At 38.3% G+C, this 23,810-nt stretch overlaps 1 protein-coding gene across 3 annotated transcripts in view; it reads left to right on the forward strand.

The window, feature by feature from the left end:
* trappc8 (trafficking protein particle complex subunit 8) overlaps positions 1 to 23,810 on the forward strand; it is a 122,507-nt gene that overhangs the window by 77,540 nt on the left and 21,157 nt on the right. For all 3 annotated transcript variants that reach the window (XM_056266417.1, XM_056266415.1, XM_056266418.1), the window contains 7 exons: positions 3,621 to 3,787; positions 3,888 to 3,962; positions 4,056 to 4,149; positions 4,259 to 4,416; positions 11,952 to 12,385; positions 13,007 to 13,184; positions 15,523 to 15,619. In XM_056266417.1, coding sequence (XP_056122392.1) covers positions 3,621 to 3,787; positions 3,888 to 3,962; positions 4,056 to 4,149; positions 4,259 to 4,416; positions 11,952 to 12,385; positions 13,007 to 13,184; positions 15,523 to 15,619 — 1,203 coding nt within the window. The remainder of the gene's footprint in view (positions 1 to 3,620; positions 3,788 to 3,887; positions 3,963 to 4,055; positions 4,150 to 4,258; positions 4,417 to 11,951; positions 12,386 to 13,006; positions 13,185 to 15,522; positions 15,620 to 23,810) is intronic.

Here is a 23,810-nt window from a genome sequence, read left to right on the forward strand (position 1 = left end):
GAAAGGTAAATTGGAGATGGGTCGATAATTTGACATATCGGTGATATCACTCCCAGGCTTTTTAAGAACTGGTGTAACTGCAGCCATTTTTAAAGCAGAAGAGACATTCCCTGTGTTGAGTGAGGTATTGACAATAGCAGTGATGTGGGGCACAATGACAGGCAGACAGTTTTTCAAAACAGTCGTAGGTAGTGGATCAAGTATGCAAGTAGTAGAAAGCCAATATTTCTGCCCATGTTCTCTGATTTGTTACTTAGACTTGAGTGAGTTAACATTCAGCCAATCACAGCGCGAAGCATCTATTGGGCGCGTCTGCCATGAGCTTCAAATCTTTTGTTGCTCTTGCGAATTTTCGTGTTTGTTTAGTCGCTTTGCTGTTTGGCCGTCTAATGCACCCCAGAAAAAAAGCAGAGGACTACATCATTTTTTTCAAACACACTCTGTTACAGTATGTCGCGATGACATGAATCACACGTAAAGTTTCCTTGTTATGATTTAACCTACTGTAACGCTGTAAGACAACAGAACCTGTATGGACCTCGTGACGTCGCGCCGGATTGTGCCGAGTGTGTGTTAAATGCTCTCCTACTTGTTGCTTTGGATAAAAGCGTCTGTTAAATGAGACATAACAGATTATTCCCAGCAGGCACACAACGTCATAAGACGTTGATATTTGGTTAAATTTTGGTTGCGACGTCGGGTGACCAAAATTCAATGTAAATTCAACATATAATGTCAATGTTAAATTGATGTCCAATACCGAATACATTGATTTAGGTTTTATTGATATATTTTTATAAAATGTCTGTTGTATAAAATTACTGTAGGCTAGATGTAATCTGTATAGGCTGAACACTTTTTTTTGGTCCAACTGTTAAGAAGTAAGATAAAAGTTATTGTTCAAGTGTAGTTTAACTGAAATATTGTAATATCATAAAATATCTTTATTTCATAAAAATAAAGTATAGATGTCCACAGTTGTCTGAAAGTCCCAAGTCATGCAATATTTTTTTATTTCGAGTATGATTTCACAAATTTTTGCGGGGGCATTTTTTGATACACTTTCAAATACGCCGCACTTTTGCCGTATAAATTGTCGATTTCCACGCAAAATATGCGGGGCTTGTATGATTTCATAATCCCCGCATTTTTGTTGCAAAAAAGGTCACATATATCTTAGCAGAAAGTTGAAAAATGTTTGTTTACTTCACACGAGAGCCGCCGTTTCCCCCTGTTGCCATGGGAACGTTATAAAGTGACGTAATTACGCGACGTGAACATCATCGAAAAGCTGTAAAACAGGAAAGTTTGAGCCATATGTGTTTATTAAGGTCTGAAATAAAACAAGATTAAATATTCCAGCACTTTCTGTGATGTAGTATGTTTGCTTATCATAGGAAGTAATAAGAAATAGCTCTTTACATTAAGGTAGTAGCCTAGTGAGAACAGGACGTTGGGGGAATCACTTTTTTTCTCTCTTTTTCATCAAACCGCAGTATTTGCAAGTTCCCGCAATTTCATCACATAAAATTGCAAATATCCTGCATATTCCATCGCCGCATAATCAAGGATTTTTGCCCGCAACAATCACAAAAAAACTCCGCATTTTTCTGGAAGGACTGACCTTTGGGTCACATCATCACACCATTTTGTCCCCCCCACTTTTATAATGGCTGCTACGCCCCTGGAGACAATGGGTTCTGATGTTGGTTGAAGTGTCCACTTCAGTGTCTTTTGTATCATTGAGAGAAGCTCTCAAAAATAGTGCATTGTGCAGAGCAATTCCATCCTCTGACTTAACAGTCCAGTGCAATGCTTTTTTATCAATATATGCAGTAGCCACCTTGACCATTTTAGAAGCCTTTATGCCTCAAGGAATCATTTCTTTGGTTCCATGTACAGACAGCTTTGTATCCGCTCTTTTGGTCTACCAGATGTATACTGCTCTAAGAAGTACAGCTTATCTTTGGCATTGTCTGTCTTGTCATCAATTCTGTGTTTAAAGGCTCTTATAAAGGAAACATTGCCAACAAACCCTGGTATTTCCCTTACTGGAAGTGAAGATACTCTTTTGCATTGCAATTAAGTCAACAATTATTTTTCAGAACTCCGGTTAGAACAGGATCACTAAATTTAGTGCTGCTTCCGGAGTCCCTTACAACGTGACTTACTGGAAGTTGGGGTGTTGTAAAATGTAAGCTTGGTTCTGCATCAGAAGGATCATACATTTGAAGCGTCCATGCCATCCCTAGGCACATTAGGACAAACTTGAGTTGATATTTCGAACTGCTTAATCACCCTTTAACTTGGGCATGTTTCTCATCTAAGGCAGCAGCTCGTGCACGGGCAGATGAAGAAGAACCCTTAGAGGCTTTGCTGGAAGCGACTGATACACTGTCTTCCGTCTCACATGTAAATCAACTGCACCAGTGTTAGACGCAATATCTGTTTGGGCTGGGGTGGTACATTTAATGTGCTCATATTATCCACCCATATATCCGATTCCCTTTGAAAATCAATAAAGCGATGAAATGTTGGCTCATACCAATCCACCTGATCAGCATATTTCTCATCTTCCTCTAAGCAAAGCCTCTGTACTGAGGCATGCAAATGATTAAATTCATTTAGAGTTTTGTTGAATTCATCAACGCCTTTTAAAACGTTTTCCACATTTCCTTTCTTCCTAAAACTCTGAAGCTAATTTACCTTTCTCATTAAAATGCCCAGTCTTGCTCTACGAGAGCCTATTAGTTTGAACAGTTTTTGTTCATTCATCTCGACAAGTGATTGATCCTCTCCTTCCATCATCTTAATTATGCGGTCTTATTATTTATAATCATCACACATTTGTTTACCTCCTTTCCTATGTCAAACGCAATCTCATTTTTTGTCCACATAGCCGTCGCATTCTTGTGGCGTCCTTCCCTCATAACATATCAGGTTTCGGCAACAGTCCATCCAGCTCTCAATACAATCCTTTTTTAAAATCTTAATTTCATGAAAATCCAACTGTTCAAAGCTCTGAGTGTGTCGAGGATCCATTGGAATGTCTGAATAGAAATATGCACAAAATACAAATGTAAATAATACAAATTATTTACATAATATACATAAGTATAATATCAATAACTGTTTATTCAGGGCAAAATGAAAAAAAAAATTTAAACAAAGTGGCCATAGCAATTACATTTTAAGATATATTAAAATAGAAAATTGTTGTTATTTTTTTTAATCTTACTGACCCCTAACTTTTGTAGTGTATATTTGAAATTGTTGTGTATAAGTCATAGGCCTAAACTACAAATGATCAGATTTTTGTGTCATTTATTAACAAGTACAGAACATGGTATTTAACAACTTTGAAAAGAAGCAAAATAATTATCACAAACCTATTGTAATAAAAAAAAAAAAAAAGTATTTTTATGTAAATGTATATTTTTCTGTGATTTTCAAGCTTCAGGATACTTCATTAATTATTGAGCCTTTTACATTTTCAGTGTATCAGCTCACCTGGTACATCCTCAGATCCCGAGTCATGTTTTGTTCTCCTTCCCCATCATTTTCTGTCATGTCGTTTGCTATTAATACATTGGCTTCTTTATCATTTTGCGAACCCACAGAACCCATCATTGTGGAGCTGGTTTTCCGTAACCCCTTGAAGGTTCCCTTGGCTCTGTCGGCTCTGTCTCTGCTGTGGAAGTTTACTCTGAAAGACTTCTCAGGCTCTCAGGGTGGCACCACCGGAGAAACCATCACCAATGAGAAAGAGGCAGCTTCTTTAAAAGAAGTAAGGCTGTTAGTCATCTCTCGGTTCATCGTGCCTAAGGCATCCAGGTTTGGCTTTTTCATCAGTTTGATTAACTTCTCTGCATTTGAATCCATTCCAGACCACAGCCCTCAATGACATCATTGAAACGCAAGTCATTCCAGAGTTCAACATAAGTCCAGAGGAGACCAAAGTGGTTCGAGCACCTTTTTCTCTTCTCTCTCTCTTTTTTTTCCCCGTTGCTTTAACTGAATTGGCTTTTTATTCTGTCTCTCTCCCGCCTTCTCAGGCTCGTTTGAAGCTGCTTCCTCGTAAGACAGGAGAGTTGCATGTTCTCGGTGTGGTGTACAACCTGGACACTGGAGAAGTGGGCAACAATGAAGGTGTAAAACAACGCACATTCTTTGACACGCATGTAAACAATGAAACCATCAGTTAATGTGATTTATGTGATGTGACACTAACTGTGGATGCGGTCGGATTGTGCTGCAGATTCACTGCCCGGTGATCTGATGTGTGTGCGTGGACAGCAGAATCTGGAGATCCAGGGGCCCAGACTCAATGTAACCAAAGAAGAAAAGACTTCAGTCAAATATGGACCAGACCGCCGCCTGGACCCCATTATCACCCCTCCAATGCCCTCACTGGAGGTGTGTTTGAGTCAATCAAAGCTTGACTTTTATGTGCCCCAATATTAGGGTTGGGTACCGAAATTCGGTGCCAATAGGGAACCGGTTCCGACGTAAACGGTAGTAACCAGACCGAATAAGAACGAAAATTTCGGTGCCTGATTTCGGTGCCTAACTTCATTAGGCACACACACACACGCAAGGTCTCTCGCTCTCTCTCTCTCCGCCGTGCGTGTGCTACACAGTTTGGAGCACAGTTTCTTCTGTCTCGCATGCGCGCTCTTTCTCACAAGGTTTGGCTGCATTTCACGTGTAAAACTACATGTCAGAACGCCCTCTGGGTGTGCCGATAGTCTGAATCCCATATAGAATCAAGCCAATTAATTGGCTAATGGCGCGGGCGCCGCCTCGACGCACTGACGTCGTCATATTATGTTGGCGCGCGCGCGCCATCTGCTCCTCACTCCTCAGATTTCTCTGCCAAAAAAGAAAGCTGGTTGGCAGCGCGAGCAGCTTGGCAGCGTCCGGGCAGCGTCCCGTTCCCTATTGAGAGATATGTTACACCAGTAACCAGAGATGTTCTCTTTCATAGGTTCACTCAACGCTGCGTAGCTAAGAAGCAGTGGATTTGTAGGCTGCTGTATCACGTGCCGTTTGAACTGACGCGCTACAGCGATCTGTCACATTTCAAAGAGCCAAAACGTTATTTATTGTGTGAATCTCGTAAAAATATTGACAGAATCTGACAGCTGTGGATTAGTTCCATATCAAAAGTAACCTTCTCTGTCTTGTCTGTCGGTGTCAGTGTCCTCTTTGTCCGCGATTTTTCTGTGTGAAAAGGGTCATTTGCGTGAGTCTCACGGTCAATGCGTGAGAGTTGGCAGCTCTGCAGTAATCTCTATTAATCTCTAGTATTATTACATTTTTTGATACAATATTGTTTCATTTGATATTATGTAAATATGAATTTTTATTTTATATTGGTTTTATTATTACCATATGTTACTTGTATTTATATTGTTTAAAGATTTAAGTTAATATTGTGTCCAGTTTGGCCCTGTAAATTAAAGGGTATTATTTTTTTATAAAGTGTGTACGGTTTCATTTTCTTAAGTACCGATTTAAGAACCGTTTAAGCACCGGAACCGTTTAAAAAATACCGAGTAGGTACTGGAATCGGATAAAACCCAACCGATACCCAACCCTACCCAATATATATATTGTCTCCTACAATGCGTTTACATGCATCCAAGGTATTTTCTCATGATACACACTCACCTGCCTCTTTATTAGCTACACCTTGCTAGTACTGGGTTGGACCCCTTTTTGCCTTCACAACTGCCTTAATCTTTCGTGGCATAGATTCAACAAGGTGCTTGAAAAATTCCTCTGAGATTTTGGCCCATATTGACATGACTTCATATAGCATCAAGTAGTTGCTGCTGATTTGTCGGCTGCACATCCATGATGTGAATCTCCTGTTCCACCACATCCCAAAGATGCTCTATTGTACTGAGATCTGGTGACGGTGGAGGCCATTTGAGGATAGTGAACTCATTGTCTTGTTCTAGAAACCAGTTTGAGATGATTTGAGCTTTGCGACATGGTGCGTTATCCTGTTGCAAGTAGCCATCAGAAGATGGGTACACTGTGGTCATAAAGGGATGGACATGTTCAGCAACAATACTCAGGAAGGCTGTGGCATTTAAACAATCCTCATTTGTTACTTAGGTGACCAAAGTGTGCCAAGAAAATATCCCCCCCACCATTACACCACCAGCAGCCTGAACCATTGATACAAGGAGGGATGGATCCATGCTTTTATATTGTTTACACCAAATCCTGACCCGGCAATATTTCAATCTTCTATTGTCCAACTTTGGTGAGCCCATGTGAATTGTAGCCTCAGTTTCCTGTCCTTGGCAGACAGGAGTGGTACTTTCTGTGGTGTTCTGCTGCTGATTCAAGGTTCGACGTGTTGTGCGTTCAGAGATGCTCTTCTGCAGACCTCGGTTGTAACGAGTGGTTAAGTTACAGTTGCCTTTCTATCAGCTCAAACCAGTCTGGCCATTCACCTCTGACCTCTGCCATCAACAAGGCATTTTCACCCACAGATCTGCTGCTCACTGGATGGTTTCTTTTTCGGACCATTCTCTGTAAACTCTAGAGAGGTTTGTGCGTGAAAATTCCAGTAGATCCGCTGTTTCTGAAATGCTCAGACCAGCCCGTCTGGCACCAACAACAATGCCACATTCAAAGTTGCTTCAGCAGATCAACTTGACCATGTTTTTTCCCCCTGTTGTGAAGTATAGCCAAGTGAAACTGCTTCTTGAACAAGAAAAAAATTGATATTGTGAATCAGGAATTGATTGGATGGTAGTGGTTTGCTATTGCTGTGATGTCTGTTAGTGACAGGTTGTCATCAGAGAAGAGAGAGATGTTGCTGTAAGATGGAGGGGAAGTTATTTTGATTAAAGATTGACGGCACATGAATTTAAAAAAAAATGTTGTGCACGGATTAGGGTTGTGCGATGTCTACCAATTTGGCATCAGACGATGTGTACAGTGAAACATCGCGATGGGCGATGATATCGGGAGGAGGGGCGGGGCTAACATTCAAATTTTTCACTTAAGCAATAAGATATTTTCCTCTACATCTCATCAGCAATTTTGATTTTGGCACGCTCTGCAGCAGCTGAGCACTAAAAGCGAATGTACAGTGACGTGACAGAACTGCCAGATTCACACTGTGCTTTCGCGCTGTGGCTGGCGCTGAGTAGACTTGTAGTCAAGACCGCCTAAACCGAGACCAAGACACTACCAAGAACAGAGGGTATCGAGACCAAGACCAAGACAGACCAAGACCGAGACCGGAGGGGGAAAAAAACAGACTACTGTTGTTGAAGCTAAGCAATAACTTGTAAGATTTTGTTTTGCATTGCCTGCCTATCTCTGCCGATTTCGAAGTCTCCAAATGAATCCATTCTGCAACTTTTAAATACATAATTATATTTTTAAAAACGAAATTATAAGCTAAAGTCCAGGATCCGAAAGTTGGTTGTTTTGTCGCTATGGTTACACACACACACCGTTGGCGGTGCGCTCAAAGTCATCTGTCAGTTGTGCAGTTACCCAAAATCTCCTGAATGAAGTTAAAACCCATCATGTCACTGATATGTGTTTTACTAAATATTAATACATCAAAAACTGTACATATGTGTTTTTTAAATCAAGTGATCAAAGTGCTCGTTGCCGCTGCGATCAGTGGCGCGGATACGGCTTGCCTCGCGCACCGCACTGTCTTCACTCGGACGCGCGCTTCAATCCGTTGCGGATATCGTCGTGGATATTGCTAAATCCCCCGACCACTATGTCGGTCTGAGACAACGAGACCTAGACAAGACCGAGAGGTCCGAGACCAAGACAAGACCAAGACCAAAGACCGTCAAGGCCGTGACAAGACCGAGACCACATAAAAGTGGTCTCGAGACCGGTCTCGAGACATACATCACTAGCGCTGCTGAGCCAGAGACGGACGTCCTCAGCGCTTGTCATATATCACAACTATTCAGTGTTTTTAACCACATAATGTTTATTTTAGGTTTCAGACATTTAAATACATATAATATACAGCAAAACAATACTTTCATAGTTTGTAAAATACACAATGGTGTCTATGGAATCCGCAATAACAACCCATTCACATATATTTCCCGACGGGTTTTATTCATATCAGACACACAGTGTAAGTAACTATAAAGTCAACTCTATTCTTCTCCCAGTTCACCGGCCATGTATTTCGGGACTAACTGATGAATTCACGTGCTGTAATAAACCCAAAATCGCGACCCTGGCTTAACATCGATGGACGATGATATCGTCTATCGGCAAAACCCTAGCACGGATAAATCATTTATAATGAATACTGCAATATTCCATAAGAAAAAAAGATTTGACAATTTGATTTCATGTTGACTTTAATAAGCTACAGGACCTAACCTGGTCCTGAGAACTAAGAGCAGGTTTAGTATAAAAGCATTAGTCACAGTTCAATCAAGACTGTTTAATGATTTGCAGTGCTCAGATTGCACTTATTGAATATTCACAATATATTGAGAATGATTTAGATGGAGGTGTTTATATAAATTATGCTATGGTGTAAAAATTCCAGTGATTTAAATAATTTCCTCCAAGACGCTTGAAGAAACGTACCTGCTAAGTTACACTACTGTGAAAAGTTTTAGGCACTTAAAATGTTGTAAAGTGAGGTTGCTTTCAAAAATAACGTCATAAATAGATAGTATACACACACAGTCATGTGTAATAGAAAGGACACCCTTTAGAATTTTATGGTTTTACATATCAGAACATAATTAAAAAAAATCATCTGGTCAGCAGGTTTTAAAATGAGGCAAATACAACCTCAGATGAGCAACAACAAATTACATATTACACTGTGTTATTATTTATTTCACAAAAATACAGCCAGACTGGAAAAGCCATGGGTGACAAACTAAGTACATCCTATGATTCAATTGTTTGTAGAGCCACTTTTAGCCGCAATCGTTTTCTGTATGACCGTATCAGTCTCTCACATCGTTCTGGAGGAATTTTTGCCTGCTCTTCTTTACAATGTTTCTTCAGTTCATTGAGTTCTGTTTTTGCACCGCTCTCTTAAGGTCCCGCCACAGCGTTTCAGTCGGGTTGAGGTCTTCAGCCATTCTGTTGTAGATTTGCTGGTGTGCTTGGGATTAGGGCTGGGTATCGATTCAGATGTTCAAATTCGATTCAATTTCGATTCACAAGCTCACAGTTCGATTCGATTTCGATTCGATTTCGATTCTCGATTCGACTATAATGAATATAGATGTAATACAAATCTCAGTCTAAATATCAGTTATCATTTTTTAGACAATTTTTTACTACATTGATCTCACCTAAATGTTTGTTTTTACAATGGGGTAATTTTTTTGTTAAGAGTTTATGCAACACATGGAAGCTTGATTTCAATCTTTGAATTAAATTGAAAAAAGTAGCACAAATAAATACAATAGAATAGGCCTAAAAAGACAAATAAAGAGACATAAAAAGAAAAGTTTTTGGGTAGGTCAGAAATACTACAGAAACTGAATAAAGTAATCCAATGTAAAATAACACTGGATAGTCTTTTAGTCCTGACTGAATTAAATACATAGGCTATTAATTCTGATTCCTTACAATTAATGCTATATTATGTTGTTTTGACAACAAAATTAATGACAGACACATATGGCTGCGTTCACTTTAAGAACTAGTGCACGGATCCATTACTGTTTCATTATACTGTCTGTCACACGCGTTTTATCCTTATTTAAGACATAACCGACTGTCTTTACGAGGTTACTCACCAAGACCAGAGTTTTGACATCATTTTGCGTGTTTTTAACTGTTAAAGCGATATAGTCCACGAAAAAGAACTTTTGTTACTGGCGAGCTGTTTGTTGTGAGGCGGATTTAGGCTTTACTGTATGTGCACGCAATGAAAAACATGCGCGAGTGCAGGATAGTTTAAAATTGCTTGAATGTTTTAAAACTTAAAGTCGTGAAAATGATAAACGTTAGTTACGATGCAATGCTGGCCCGATTGTGCAAGTGAATCATGTCCCGACTCCTAAACACGAGTGTGTATCGACGCCTGCAGCGCTTGACGCTTGCCTTATGCAGAGTGAGAAGACGCAGCACGCGACCCCTGAATATGGGAAAAATCGTTTCGTGGCCGTTGAGAATCGATTTTGAATCGACCACATTTTAAAAAACGATTAATCGAAAAAATCAATTTTTTTGCCCAGCCCTACTTGGGATCATTGTCCTGTTGCATGACCCAATATCGTCCAAGCTTTAGCTGTCGGACAGATGGCCTCACATTTGACTCTAGAATACTTTGGTATGCAGAGGAGTTCATGGTCGACTCAATGACTGCAAGTTGCCCAGGTCCTGTTGCTGCAGAACAAGCCAAAAATCATCAACCCACCACCACTGTGTTTGGCAGTTGGCATGAGGTGTTTGTGCTGATATGCTGTATGTGATTTACACCTAACTTGGCGCTGTGCACTATGGCCAAACATCTCTACTTTGGTCTCGTCTGTCCAAAGGACATTGTTTCAGAAGTCTTGAGGTTTGTTCAGATGCAACTAAGCCGTGCTACCATGTTCATTTTACAGAGAAGCAGCTTCTCCTGGCAACCCTTCCAAACATGCCATACTTGTCCCGTCTTTTTCAAATTGTACTACCATGAACTTTAACATTTAACATGTTAAGGCCTGCAAAGGTGTAGAGTCTCAGGTTCCTGGGTGTTTTGTGATTTCTTTGAGTATTGCACGTTAGGGTGAATTTGCTGGGCCGTCCACCCCCCGGAAGATTGCCAACTGTCTTGAATTTTTTTCCACTTGTGAATAATCTTTCTTACTGTAGAATAATGGGCTTCAAATTGTTTGTAAATGGCCATGCAACCTTTCTCAGATTGATAGCAGCAATAATTGCTTCTCTAAGATCATTGCTGATGTCACATTGTTAACACACACCTGAATGCTCCAGACCGGCAAACTGCCAAAACTTCTGCTTTATAGAGGGGATCACACTTGCTGATGATCAATTAATCAAAGACAGTTGATTAGCAGCGCCTGACTGCTAATCACCCTCTTAATTCGTATTGAAGCAGTAAGGGTTCCATTTTGCCCTAGTTTTTGTTAAATAAATAATGACATGGTGTAATATGTTATGTGATGTTGTTCATCTGAGGTTGTATTACGTAATTTTAAGACCTACCCAAGGACCAGATGATTTTTGATTGTTTTCTTTTTCACATGACTATATACACTACCGTTCAAAAGTTTGGGGTCAGTGAGAATTTTATTTTTATTTTTTGGAGGAAAGAAATCAATACTTTTATTTATCAAGGACAGTAAAGACATTTATAATGTTACAAAAGATTCTATTTCAAACAAATGCTGTTCTTTTGAACTTCCTATTCATCAAAGAATCCTAAAAAAAAAAAAAAAAAACTGTATAACTGACAGACCAACAACTGTTTCAACATTGATAATAATAATAAATGTTTCTTGAGCATCAAATCCTCATATTATACTGATTTGTGAAGGATCATTTGACACTGAAGACACTGACACTGGTGATGCTGAAAATTCAGCTTTGATCACAGGAATAAATTACACTTTACTATATATTCACACAGAAAACAGCTGATTTACACTGGAATAATATTTAATACTATAACTGATTTTTGTTGTATTTTTAATCAAATAAGCGCAGCCATGGTTAGCAGAAGAGAATTCTTTTAAAAGTATTTAAAATCGTACCGACCCCAAACTTTTGAACGGTAGTGTATATACATATAAGGGGTAACAAAATAAACTGGCAGTTTCTCTCTGCACCTACAGTAAAAGGGTTAAGTGGCGATTCTTGGCGAGAACAAGCTACGCGTGGACCAGACTTTATGCAAGTAGTCAGTCCTCTGTGAGATAAACCATGTAAACACGATTTCTCTTTCCTTTTCCTCTCAGGTGTTTTTTATTAACTTCCCCACTGGTTTATTGTGTGGTGAGATCCGAAAAGCGTGGGTGGAGTTTGTGAACGTGAGTGCAGTCCCTCTTACTGGTCTTCGGGTGGCGTCCACACACCCAGAGTTCTTCACATTCGGAAGTGCCGCCTCTGACCTCACCCCAGTGACCCCCACAGCAGCAGAGCACTGCTCCGCCTACAAGACTGTGTCCATGCCCCCGTCAGTGGCCACAGTGTCGCTCGTGTCACCAGCAGCGTTCGGGGTCACCAGTGGTGACCGGCCGATGGTGGCGGAGATTCCCTTGTCACGAGGTGTGCTGGGACCAGGGGAGGCGTTACAGATCCCGCTGTGGCTGAGGGGGCCTGAAGTAGAGGGTGTGCATGAAATCAACTTCCTGTTTTACTATGAGAGTACAGAGAAGACTGCCAAACTCAGGTACGTGGCCACTTTTTTTACTAATAATAATTACAATACAGTGAACAGGGTTTGTTTAAGAAGGTTTCCTTAGGCAAGTGCAGCCTTTTTGGCTGTATTCACTCAATTGTCATTTTGGAAAATATTGTTGGACTGTCATTGATTTACTACTTGCACTTGGATTTATGGGGTCAAAAGAGGGATTTTTAGAAAGATATCAACCATCCAATCCCATCCATTCATCCATCCAATGTTTTGTCTCTTGGAAATGCACATTTAACAGTAGCTTGAGTTGGGACACTGATGTACCGTAAATTTATTTCATAACACAGAGTAACTGTACAATTTTAACAGCCTAATTTTTTAATATTCTTACTAAGTTAGAACTCTACTCTTATTAAAGTTAACCATTGGTTTCTGTAATTTGACCTATATTTCACATTTAATACATGTACATCATCTAATAAAATTCAATATGTATATCCCTCATTTCTGCCACGATAATTTAACACGAGCGCATACATTTTCATTTGGAAATTTGCTGTCTGAAGTTTAAAGGGGACTAATTGAGCTGCTACTGTACATAATTTAGTGTCTGAAAATTACCACACGACTTCCAGTGACTTTCTCTGAAACTTTTAGTCACAGGGTTCTTCGACACACGGTTTTCATCTGTGCAAGTCGCTCTCTCAGTGTCAGAGCTACGGCTAGCCGCAGCAACACGCTGCACGGCGGAGAGAGAGAGAAAGAAGAGGGCAGAGGAAGGGAGGAAAAGAACGGCAACATGCTGGTCTTTGTAGACGTGGAAAACATTAACACGGTGAGCTCTTTCCCACACATGGACGACTCATGCAGAGCTGCTGTGTCTTTTTTTTATAATAATACTTTTTCTTTTTGCACTGGCTTTACGGATGCACGGATATTAAAATTATAGTGCTGTCGAATCGATTATTCAAGATTAATCACATCTAACATAAAGGTTTTTGTTTATATAATATATCGGCGTGTATATACAGTGTGTATGTATATTAGGGGTGGAACGGTACATGTATTCGTATTGAACCGAAACGGTACGGGCGTCACGGTTCGGTGCACGAATTTACACGGAGAATACACGGTATAAAAATAAATAAAACTCGCGTGCAAATTAATTAATGTAATGCGGAACTACTGTTAGATACGCGGGTTCTTTAGGGACACATAATCTGTAGCATCGGCTTAGCTCTGAACGCGCGTTCACTTCAAACGTTGGCTTTATACGCGTGTCTTATTCGCTTTGGACTAGCGTCGAACTAGACGCGAATTTGACGCTCTATTCGCGTTTGCTGTGACCGCGTATGAACAGGCTGCAATGTCAAGATTGCAATGCTGGAGTGTGTGTGTGTGTGTGCGCGCGAGAGAGAGACAGGCGCGGGCGCGATCGAACAGTGGAAACATAAAAAAACATACTCCGTCATTTTGTTCATACAGATCATTAAACCTGCAAAGTGTTTACTTATATTTGTGTACACTCGCAATAAAACACAACATTGTGCTTTTGTCACACTGTTAACTCTTGTCAAACTGTAACCTACAACTGTCACCCAACCAAAATCACACACACACTGTTTTAAAAGCAAAACATATTTATCCAACTCATTTCAAAACAGTCTATGGTTCCCATCTTTTGGACATTCATCATATTTCATTGGTTTTCATTTCTTGTCCTCGGAGCACTAATCTTACACATTCTACATTGATTAAAAAAGAAAATCGAATGTGTTTTTTATGGTAGTATTATTTTATACAGAAATCAATTATTTATAATTCAGATGAGAATAATGTTACATTGTTAATTAATAATGTTAATTCATAGAAGATTCAAGATTCATAGAAGAGGCCCACGGAACCTATTTGTGTGGAAGAATGGGCCAAAACCACACCAGAGCAATGCATGTGACTAGTTTCTCCATACAGGAGGCGTCTTGAAGCTGTCATTACCAACAAAGGCTTTTGTACAAAGTATTGAATAAATATCAGTAAGCGTGTTCAATACTTTTTCCCTGTGTCATTTCACATTATTACACACAACTTTATTTCTGAACTTCTTTGTTTTGGTTTCTTTGTATTTATGGATTAGTTGGGTTGTTACCAACATCTGGTGAAAATTTCATGTCAACAGCTCCTTTGGAAATATGTTTACTGAGAAGAATGGTGACGTGTTCAATACTTATTTAAGCCGCTGTATATATTACACACACACACACAGACACGTACCGGTATATATATCTAAACACACGTGTATATATATCTACACACATACAGTGTATTATATAAACAACAACTTTTGTTAATGCAATTAATCAATTTGTCAGCACTATAAAATTATAGAAAAAGTAATAAAATAATAAGCTGTCTAAATAAATACAAAATTTTAAAACTGAAATAAAGCACTTTGAATGCTACAAGTGAATTTAGGCATCACACCATTATAATGTAAAATTAAAAATATGTATATTGAGATTTGCTTAAGATTACATTTAACAGTGTTATTATTAAATTATTATTAGTGTGTTCAATTTATTCTTCAAGCGAGCGTTAGATGACAACAGGGGGTAATCTATATTTTAAAATAAGGTAATTGAGCTCACACAAGTTAATATTCAACTGTATGTACTGCTCGTACAGATTAAAAAGTCTAATATTGCCCAATTACTTATTTTGACACGTTTTAACACATACATATTTTTATAGTTAACTACTTTTCCCATACAGGTTAAAATAAACACATCATAAGCAGGGCTGTCAGCTGATTTAAAAATGAGTAAATATTAATGAAAAAAAGAGTACAATTAATAACATATACTGTATCATATTCAAATGCATTACATTATTGTGGAATATGAGTAAAGCATTGAATAAACATTTTTTTAAAAAATGGCTTTAGCAGAATAATAGTATTAAATTATATCATATACAACATTAGTATATAACTGTATATTACTGTCTATTGCATTAGTATATTATCATATTAATTTGACCGGCCAACTCATTGGTGTTTGCACAGTTCCCACCCATTCCTCTGTGATCTGAGTTGATTTCTTTGTGGAGATCAGTTTAATCTCATCCTCTAAATGATGTGTGTTGATTTGAATCTTCTCTTTCTCTCGTGCTCTCAGAGTGAAGCAGGTGTTCGTGAATTCCACATAGTTCAGGTGTCTAGCAGCAGTCGGCAATGGAGGCTGCACAAGTGCATCAACCCTGTGGGAGAGAAAGGTATGAATCCTCTTGAATGCTTTGGAAACATGCACTTAGTCGCGTTTCAGTTCCTTTTATTCCTCGCTCAGCCACCTGGGGTTAAGTGTTATGCTCAACGTTGCTTGTTAGACTGTGGATCGCTCCTTTAAAGGGGATGTCCATGGTTCGAATTACGTGGGAGCCAGTGGGAGCTGAGCTCCCATAGAGAGAGGATGAGCTCCCATGAAAGCAGTAAAATCATACACCTGTGGGGGTCTCTAAAATCATCAGCACCATTATTTTAAATTACAAATAAAGCACTTTTTCCTTCAATATATCGAGGCATATTTATTAACCCTTTCGCATGTACCGGTGTGATCAGTCTTGGCGGGTGCCTGGAGCGTACGATCACACCGGTATGATAAGAACGGTCGGAGCATCACGTGATCAACTGCTAAATTCAAACGTGCTTTCGAGCTAGAGACGGACGCGCTCAGTGCTGTCATATATCACTCAACTATTCAGTGTTTTCAACCACATAATGTTTATTTTAGGTTTCAGACATTTAAATACACATAAGTAGCCTACTAGCAAAAAAAATATTTTGGGGGACGCTACTAGTCCCAATCAATATTTTAAGATGACAAAATTGTCCCCACCAATACTTTAGCGAACTCCTTTCAGGGGTTTTTCCTGCATATAGAAGTACGAGGCAGCCGCCTCTGGCTCTCGACAAAACTCGGATAGACAGTCACACGCAGACACACTTTTTCCACCGCGACGGTTCTGTTGCGGGTTCCCGGCCGGTGCCCATTCTCAAACCGTATAGTTTGCCGATAGTGCTGCGCGGATCATAATCTGCGGGTCGGGCGAGCCAAATAATAAAAACATTACATTTTTGAGGGTGAATGACAGATAAATCATTATAATGTGTTGATTTGAATAAAGACACGGAACTCTCGAATGGTAAAACACAATGAGCGTCACTCTTTTACTTTCGTTTTCAACAATGTAATTCTCTTTAGAGAAAACCAATCAAGGAAAACATATCAGGGCATTTAATACAGTTGTAATTTTTCAATGTAAATGATTTGATTTGATTTGTAACAGCCTACTGTCTAATTTTTCTGATTTAATGTATTGATCAAATTAAGGAATATTTTAAATGAAAGATGGAGCATACATAAAATTAGAGGGAAAAATGCAAAGGTAAATTATAAAGGTAAAAAAGTGTTTGCCAACAGTGATGTAATGAAACATTGACAATTTAACTTTGAAGGGAGTAAAAAGCCTCTGGCTATTAAGGAAATGTAATTTTGCCCAAAGAAGAACGTTTAATTTAAATAAATGTTAATTTTAAATCAGCCTACTTCAGTGTGATATTTTACCATATTATCATGCTTAACATTGAGAATTTGAATAATTGTAATGTGATGATCAGATTCAGATATCTAAATCATAGGTTTGGGGGGTTGGATTTTTAACAGCGGATTCGGGTGACCAGAATGAGAGAAAGATCTCAAAGTGAACCAGATTAATGAATTTATCTTTAAAATGTACAAAATTTTCTTCCTAAAATTTGCATGCCCCCAGACCCTCCTAGAGGTAGCCTACCGAACTCCACCCACAAATATACTGTGGGAAACACAATAGGCTATGATGGTCTATGAAAAATACTAATTAAATTATCTTATTATTAAAATACATGATAAGGATTTTACCGAATGAGATTAGTCTAGGGGAAGATGTTCTAAAATTTGGTTTGTATGATCCTGCCCTGTTCTTGACAGTATGTGTGTGTTAAGTGGAATTATCCTCCTTTCTGGCTTTTCACATTATTTCACCATGCGTGGGCGTATTTTTGGTCATGTTATACCTCGGTTGCTGCTTGTTGTAAAGTAAAAGTGAATTAAATACCAAAGGATTGAAGAGCCCATTCTTTGCCATGAGGACAACAAAGTCATAGCCTAGCAACAGGGTGATATAAGGTGGTTTATTATTGTCGTTTCTCTACTCCTGTATTAATAAATGTTGAACTCAAAAGAATGAAGTGTAGTGTTATGCAATTTATTTATCACACACACCACGCCTGCTCATAGGCTACTTTTTTTTTCTTTTTTTAAAGAGACCCCCACAAAGATGAAATCATAATTCGAACCCTGGGGATGTCTAATGCTTTTTCATGCATTTTGACTCATTTACACTGTTAAAGAGTTGGATTCTCATGCCTAACATGGCCAAAGTTAAAAAAAAAAAATCTTGGACGTATTTTTGTGGCAAATACACTCCTTCAGGATTCGGAGTTTATTAGGGGTGTAACGGTACATGTATTCGTATTGAACCGTTTCGGTTCGAGGCTTCCGGTTCGGTACGCATACAAACCGAACGATTCCTAGGACCATTTTTCTTGCCGACAAAATCAGCGCTGGCGCGACCACCACAACGTTGCGCAACGTCAAATGGCAAACGTAATGAAAGCGGAACGAAACTGCGCTATTGTGCTTCACGGATCGCTTGACCAGCAACATCTGTGCAGCGCGAGCCGATCTTGATCAAGCGACACTGTTACAACACAGCGCTAAGAGATCCAGTAAAGAAAACATTTGAATTCGCCACTGAAGTAATAACAGCACTGCGAGATCTAGTGAGAAGCATTCACATTTCTCCGTTATTAACCCTAGATCTCTATTAGATCAAACAGCGCTGACGTGGACACCAGGAGAAACATTGTGCCGTGAATGAACTAGTAATACTTTACGTCCACAGACCAGCAACATTCACCATGGATTTAATATAGTAGGCTAACACTAACTGTAACCAGTTTGGCTGGAATAGTGAACTGCTTTCAAGTACTTCACACATCTTTTTCCAGCTCTTCAAAACTCAAATAATATATAAATAAATATATATATTTAAATGTTATTTTTAATGTGATGACCAAAACATTATTTGAAGAGTTTGGTTCCAAAACGCGATTTCTAAAAAAAATTAGTTACTGCAAAAATCAGTATTGTATCTGGTTGGTATTGAAAAGTCAATGTTTAATTTTAAGTAAAATGCGATATCCGCCGTGTTATTCTGTCATGTTTTCTCCCTTTCTTTCCAAACCGCGACAAACGCCAGTCTCCCTTCTCTGCAGAATGCGATATATCCGCTCTCAACCAATCACAACGCACCATTCCACGCAATGTAAACAGTAACGGCAGCGCCTTAAATACACCCGGCTTCCTAGTTTTTCTTATCTATTTTGTACTTTTCGATCAACAAACAAACAAAAAAATGAATAATTTTGACGGCATTGATGAACCTGTGGTTGTTTCTGCGGTGGGTAAGAAACGTAAGGCATCGAAATCGAATCATTTACGTGAGGAGATTAAGAAGATGAGGCACTCGGGAGGAGGAAAAACGTTTTCAATCTTCTTTACAGTTCTTAATAAAAAATATTATACTAATAAACTTACGTTGTTGTGTATTTTCAACAGTTTCAATATGAAAAAAAAAACTTTTATATTGATTCAATGGATTAATTGCATTTTGATTTTTTTTTAAAAAAAATGGATTTATTGCATTTTGGGGAAAAAAAAAATCAGTTTTTATAATAAATCTTTGAAAATCAAAACCTGGATTTTATTTTTTTTGTTATTATGACCTACAAATGCTTTGTGAATGTTTGAAACAGAAAATAGTGGTTTTCATCTTTCCACTTTCTTGGTAAAGAAAACACACTTTTACTAAAATTAATCTAAATGGATTTATTGCTTTTTGGAACCAAACTCTTCATTTGTTCATCCTTCAAAGATGACCCCCATTTATAAACCTGAAAGTTTCAAGATGTAGGAAAACTCAGTTATTTAAAAATATTTTTTTCTTTTAACAAATAAGAAATTTCTCTGGCATTTCTTTCTTTTTGCTGTATCGAAAACGTACCGAACCGTGACTTTAAAACCGAGGTACGTACCGAACCGTGATTTTTGTGTACCGTTACACCCCTAGAGTTTATTGAAAACCTTTATTTTTCTTTGTGCATTTTTTGTACACTTTTCATCACAAAAAACACACATTTTGCTCTCTTTTCTGCTGTCTTTTTTGCGGGTCTAAATCTTAGGCTTGCAAGTTGAAAAGTTTTGCTTGCGAATGAAGCTGTGTCTCAGTGAGCAGTCTCTACCAACCAGGATGAAAGGCCCTTTTCTATTGGCCACCCTGGATCGAAGTGACAGGTTGACCACGTCCATTACGTTTTCCTGCGTGTTGCAAAATGTTCACACTAGGAATGTCCAAAAGCAAATAATGCTGGTCCTTCATAAATTATATGTATTTTGACTCTTTTGTCCTTTAATCTTGTTTCATATGGAGCTCAGTATAATCATAAGTATAGTCGTTTTGATTCTTCTCCTTTGCACTCAAGTTTTTTTTTTATAGTTACTATGGATACAGTGACTGCATTCAGGCGCTGAATATAACTGGTCCTGCTGGCTGAGATAATGATGATGATGGTGGTGGTGAAATTGTGTCTGTGTGTATGATTTGTGTAGATATTTCTTTCTAAGGGTTGGCAGCATGGTCATCCAGAAACTTGACTAATTTATCTAGATTTTTTTATGCACATGTTTTATTTTTCTGACTGGTCAAAAAAAAAGTGCTCCCTCCAGCAGGACAAAATAATTACCATTAATCTCATATTCCCATACAATTTTTTTTATAAAATAAGTAGAATGAAATGGAAAGGTTATCAAATGTGCTGACACACGTTGCACACGTTTACCAATTTCAGCCCTAAAAAACATTTAGGATTTTTTCCACAAATGGGTTTCTTTACTTGTATTATATAGCTGGTTATTATTAGAAAAGGGGAAATCATCATGTTCCCTACTTCAGACAACCCACCAACTAGTCGGTTAGAGTTGTCAAAAAGTACTGACTTCGGTACTGAAATTAAAAAATGTGGCCAATCGGAGTCCGTATATGTTGGCCAATCAGAGGTGTTTAAGAATCCGTTCAACAGCGCTCAACATGCTAGAGGGAAATGCTGGTATTGTCACATTTTTTTAAATTTCAGTAACGATTTGGTACCGAAGTCGGTACTTTTGACAACTCTATAGTCGGTTTTACTAGTTTGCACATTTGTAGTTCCTCTGAAACATCACACGGATCTTTCTTTAAAGTAGTGCTGCACGATTAATCGTATCGCAATCGTAATCGCGATGTCAAACCTATGCGATTATATAACGCAAAATGCCGCGATTTTATATGAACGCAGCATCTCTTCTTTTTTGTCATCCTTTGACTAGTGTTACATGATCCCGCTCTTATTCGTGCCAATGCCTTAAAACCATTTTGCACGACAAGAAGTCAAAAGAGAGCGCGCTGCCTGTGAATGTCCTGAATGTGACTCACCAGTATAATGCGCATGCACAGACCGCGATACAGTTCTCTTTCGAGCTTGAACGAACAATAACATGCACAATTATTAACGAAAAGAGTTGTGCTTGTGAGAGAATGAGGCGCGTGTGAGATCCGCGTCTCGGCAACGGCTGCTCTTAAAGGGCCAGCAGCGAATAAAGCGTTCCGTCAGTAAAGAACAAAGGGAACAGAAAATTACTCACTGCTCTTGACTAAAGAAGTTTTGTAGGTTTAATAAGGATTAGTCTATATATATAAATTATAATTCATGCAGCGCAGACTGTTTGATAACTTTATTCAATTTCTGTATATAAATCTGTATATAAATCCTCAATCCTACCTGTTAAGACAGGAAGGGCACAGGTAAATATGGCATTTATTATGGGTTTATGTGAGGATTGTTTGAAGTTCACTTAATTTAAAAGCTGTTATTATTTTTTTAAATAAATATTTTAAAAGTTGATAGCTTTCAATTGTATTGATGGAATCACTGTAATGTTGGATGGCTATAATTAACGTTTAAAATGTGGGGGGTGTCATCATTTTTATCCAGACATCAATGGTTTATTGATCATTATAGGTGTTATCAATCATTTAGTTGTTGTTGCTAGTTTGAGTTGAGAAATACACATTAATACACAGAATGATCACTAATCTGTGTGTGCATTTTACTTTAGAAGCAAGTTGACTCATGAAACCATTTGTTTATTATATCGCAATCGCAATATTGACTTCATTAATCGCAATATGACATTTTCCCCAAATCGTGCAGCCCTACTTTAAAGTGCCGTGTAAAGAGCGATCTGCCTACATACATCCATACATACCGCCAGCCAAGGGCGAAATTGTCAATCACACATTGGGGGGGACAGCTGTGGAACTTTTTGTGTTGGCGCATGCACACATTTTTTTAATCAAAATAAAATAAAAGTCAGAGTCCGAATGTTTGTAATTGTATAACACAACAAGGAATTTTATTACATCTGATCGTCAAACCAACGTATAGCCTACTCACAATGATTACAGCATCGGCATCAATTACAGGCCTGAATTGACAACAAAGCGGTCAGTGATCTCTCTCTTTTATAGTCTTCTATAAACATATAGTGACTATAAACATTTTGATTAAATTACTGTTACAGGATAACAGGATATTTACCATTCATAGATAGCCTAGTGCCAAATGTCTGTCAATTTCCGCGCTCCTAACTCTTCTTCTGTTTGGTTTTTCCTAACTCACTGACGATGCACAAGCTACTAAAGGGATAGGAAAACATGACATGGATTTCAGGAGAAATAGGTTTTGCTAAAAGTATAGTGTAAGGCAAGTCGAATGGATTTGGGAAATGGACCGGCCGGGATTTTATATTTTCGGAGCTGATAAGAATTTTCGGCCCTGCCCGCACAATCATACAAGCCGCGTTTCCATTACCCTTCAAATTGCGCAAATTGAAATTGCCTAATGAAAATGCGCACAATGGAAACACTCCATTTCGCAAAAACTCCCGTTTATCCCAATAAAGTTTTTACGCTCGCATGAGGAGGTTTTTCAGGCAATTTGAAAAAGGAATATTTCGCAAAACTGCAATGGAAACGGGTTTTGCGCATTTACAGTCACCTGACTTAGAATACGCGGTGTGTTTTGGGTCCGTGTCCGCAAATAATAATAAAAATTATCATCATTATTATAACATTTATTATATGTAGAAGACGCTTTTATCCAAAAAAGGAACAAAGCAATTCGTCACATTTCATTCATAATACAGTTTGGACAATAATAGGGCTAAGATTATCACAAATAAACACAAGATTTTGACGCATATCCAAGTGTGTGTGCGGACTGGGTGTGGAGCGCGCACTGGATGGCACGGTGGCGCGGGCGCGAACACTTGCATTTTCCTATCAACAGTCGAAACAACTTAAAATACTCGATCATTTCTGGTCATACAGAATATAATAATACATCATTCGCAACTACTTTTATTTGCGTAATCTCACAATAACAAGAAAACGATGTGCTTTTGTAAAATAAAATAAAACAATCAGGCGCGCTTTCATGATCTCCGTGAACTGAAGCGCGAGAACTGATAGGCTATATAGCCTTTGTAGACTGAAGCTTTAAATGTCCACTTTAAAAGGAACAAATTTGAATCGAAAGCTAATACCTTCTGATTATGTAATCCGTATGAAAGGTGCATTTCTCTCTAAAGGTGCATCCGGAGATGGAGATATGTTTTTAGCCGACACTGATTTAGGAAAACAATAGTTTAATAATAAACAATTAAAATGCCTCGTTATTTTTTCAGACACATTTATTATAGCCTAACTCACCTATACATCCCCTTTCTGTAGGCTGTGGTCATGGCTCTTCTCATTCAGCACTGCGGGAAAAATATAATTTCCAGGTTCTAATTTGGCCTTAGAAAACCAGTAAAATCTACATTTTTTTTTTCTCCATTTAATTTGTGAATATTTTAAATGTTTAATAAAGGGGCAAAAAGTCATAAACAAATATCTGAAAATTCGTCTCTCTCTCTCTCTCTCTCTCTCTCTCTCTCTCTCTCTCTCTCTCTCTCTCTCTCTCTCTCTCTCTCTCTCTCTCTCATATATATATATATATATATATATATATATATATATATATATATATATATATATATATATATATATAATTTATTTTTTTGTGCAGCATTTGGTGTAGGCCTACAGGTCAAACTAAAATGTTGGTGTTCACCTTTGCGTTTTAAAAATACAACAACCGTTCATTTTTCGTTTTGCAATTACGGGTTAAATAAGAAACATGAATGCAAGTACACTGACCGTTTGGACA

The sequence above is a fragment of the Rhinichthys klamathensis genome, unplaced genomic scaffold (assembly GCF_029890125.1).
Source record: "Rhinichthys klamathensis goyatoka isolate OS25496 unplaced genomic scaffold, OSU_Roscu_1.1 h1tg000248l_1, whole genome shotgun sequence".
NCBI lineage: Eukaryota > Metazoa > Chordata > Actinopteri > Cypriniformes > Leuciscidae > Rhinichthys > Rhinichthys klamathensis.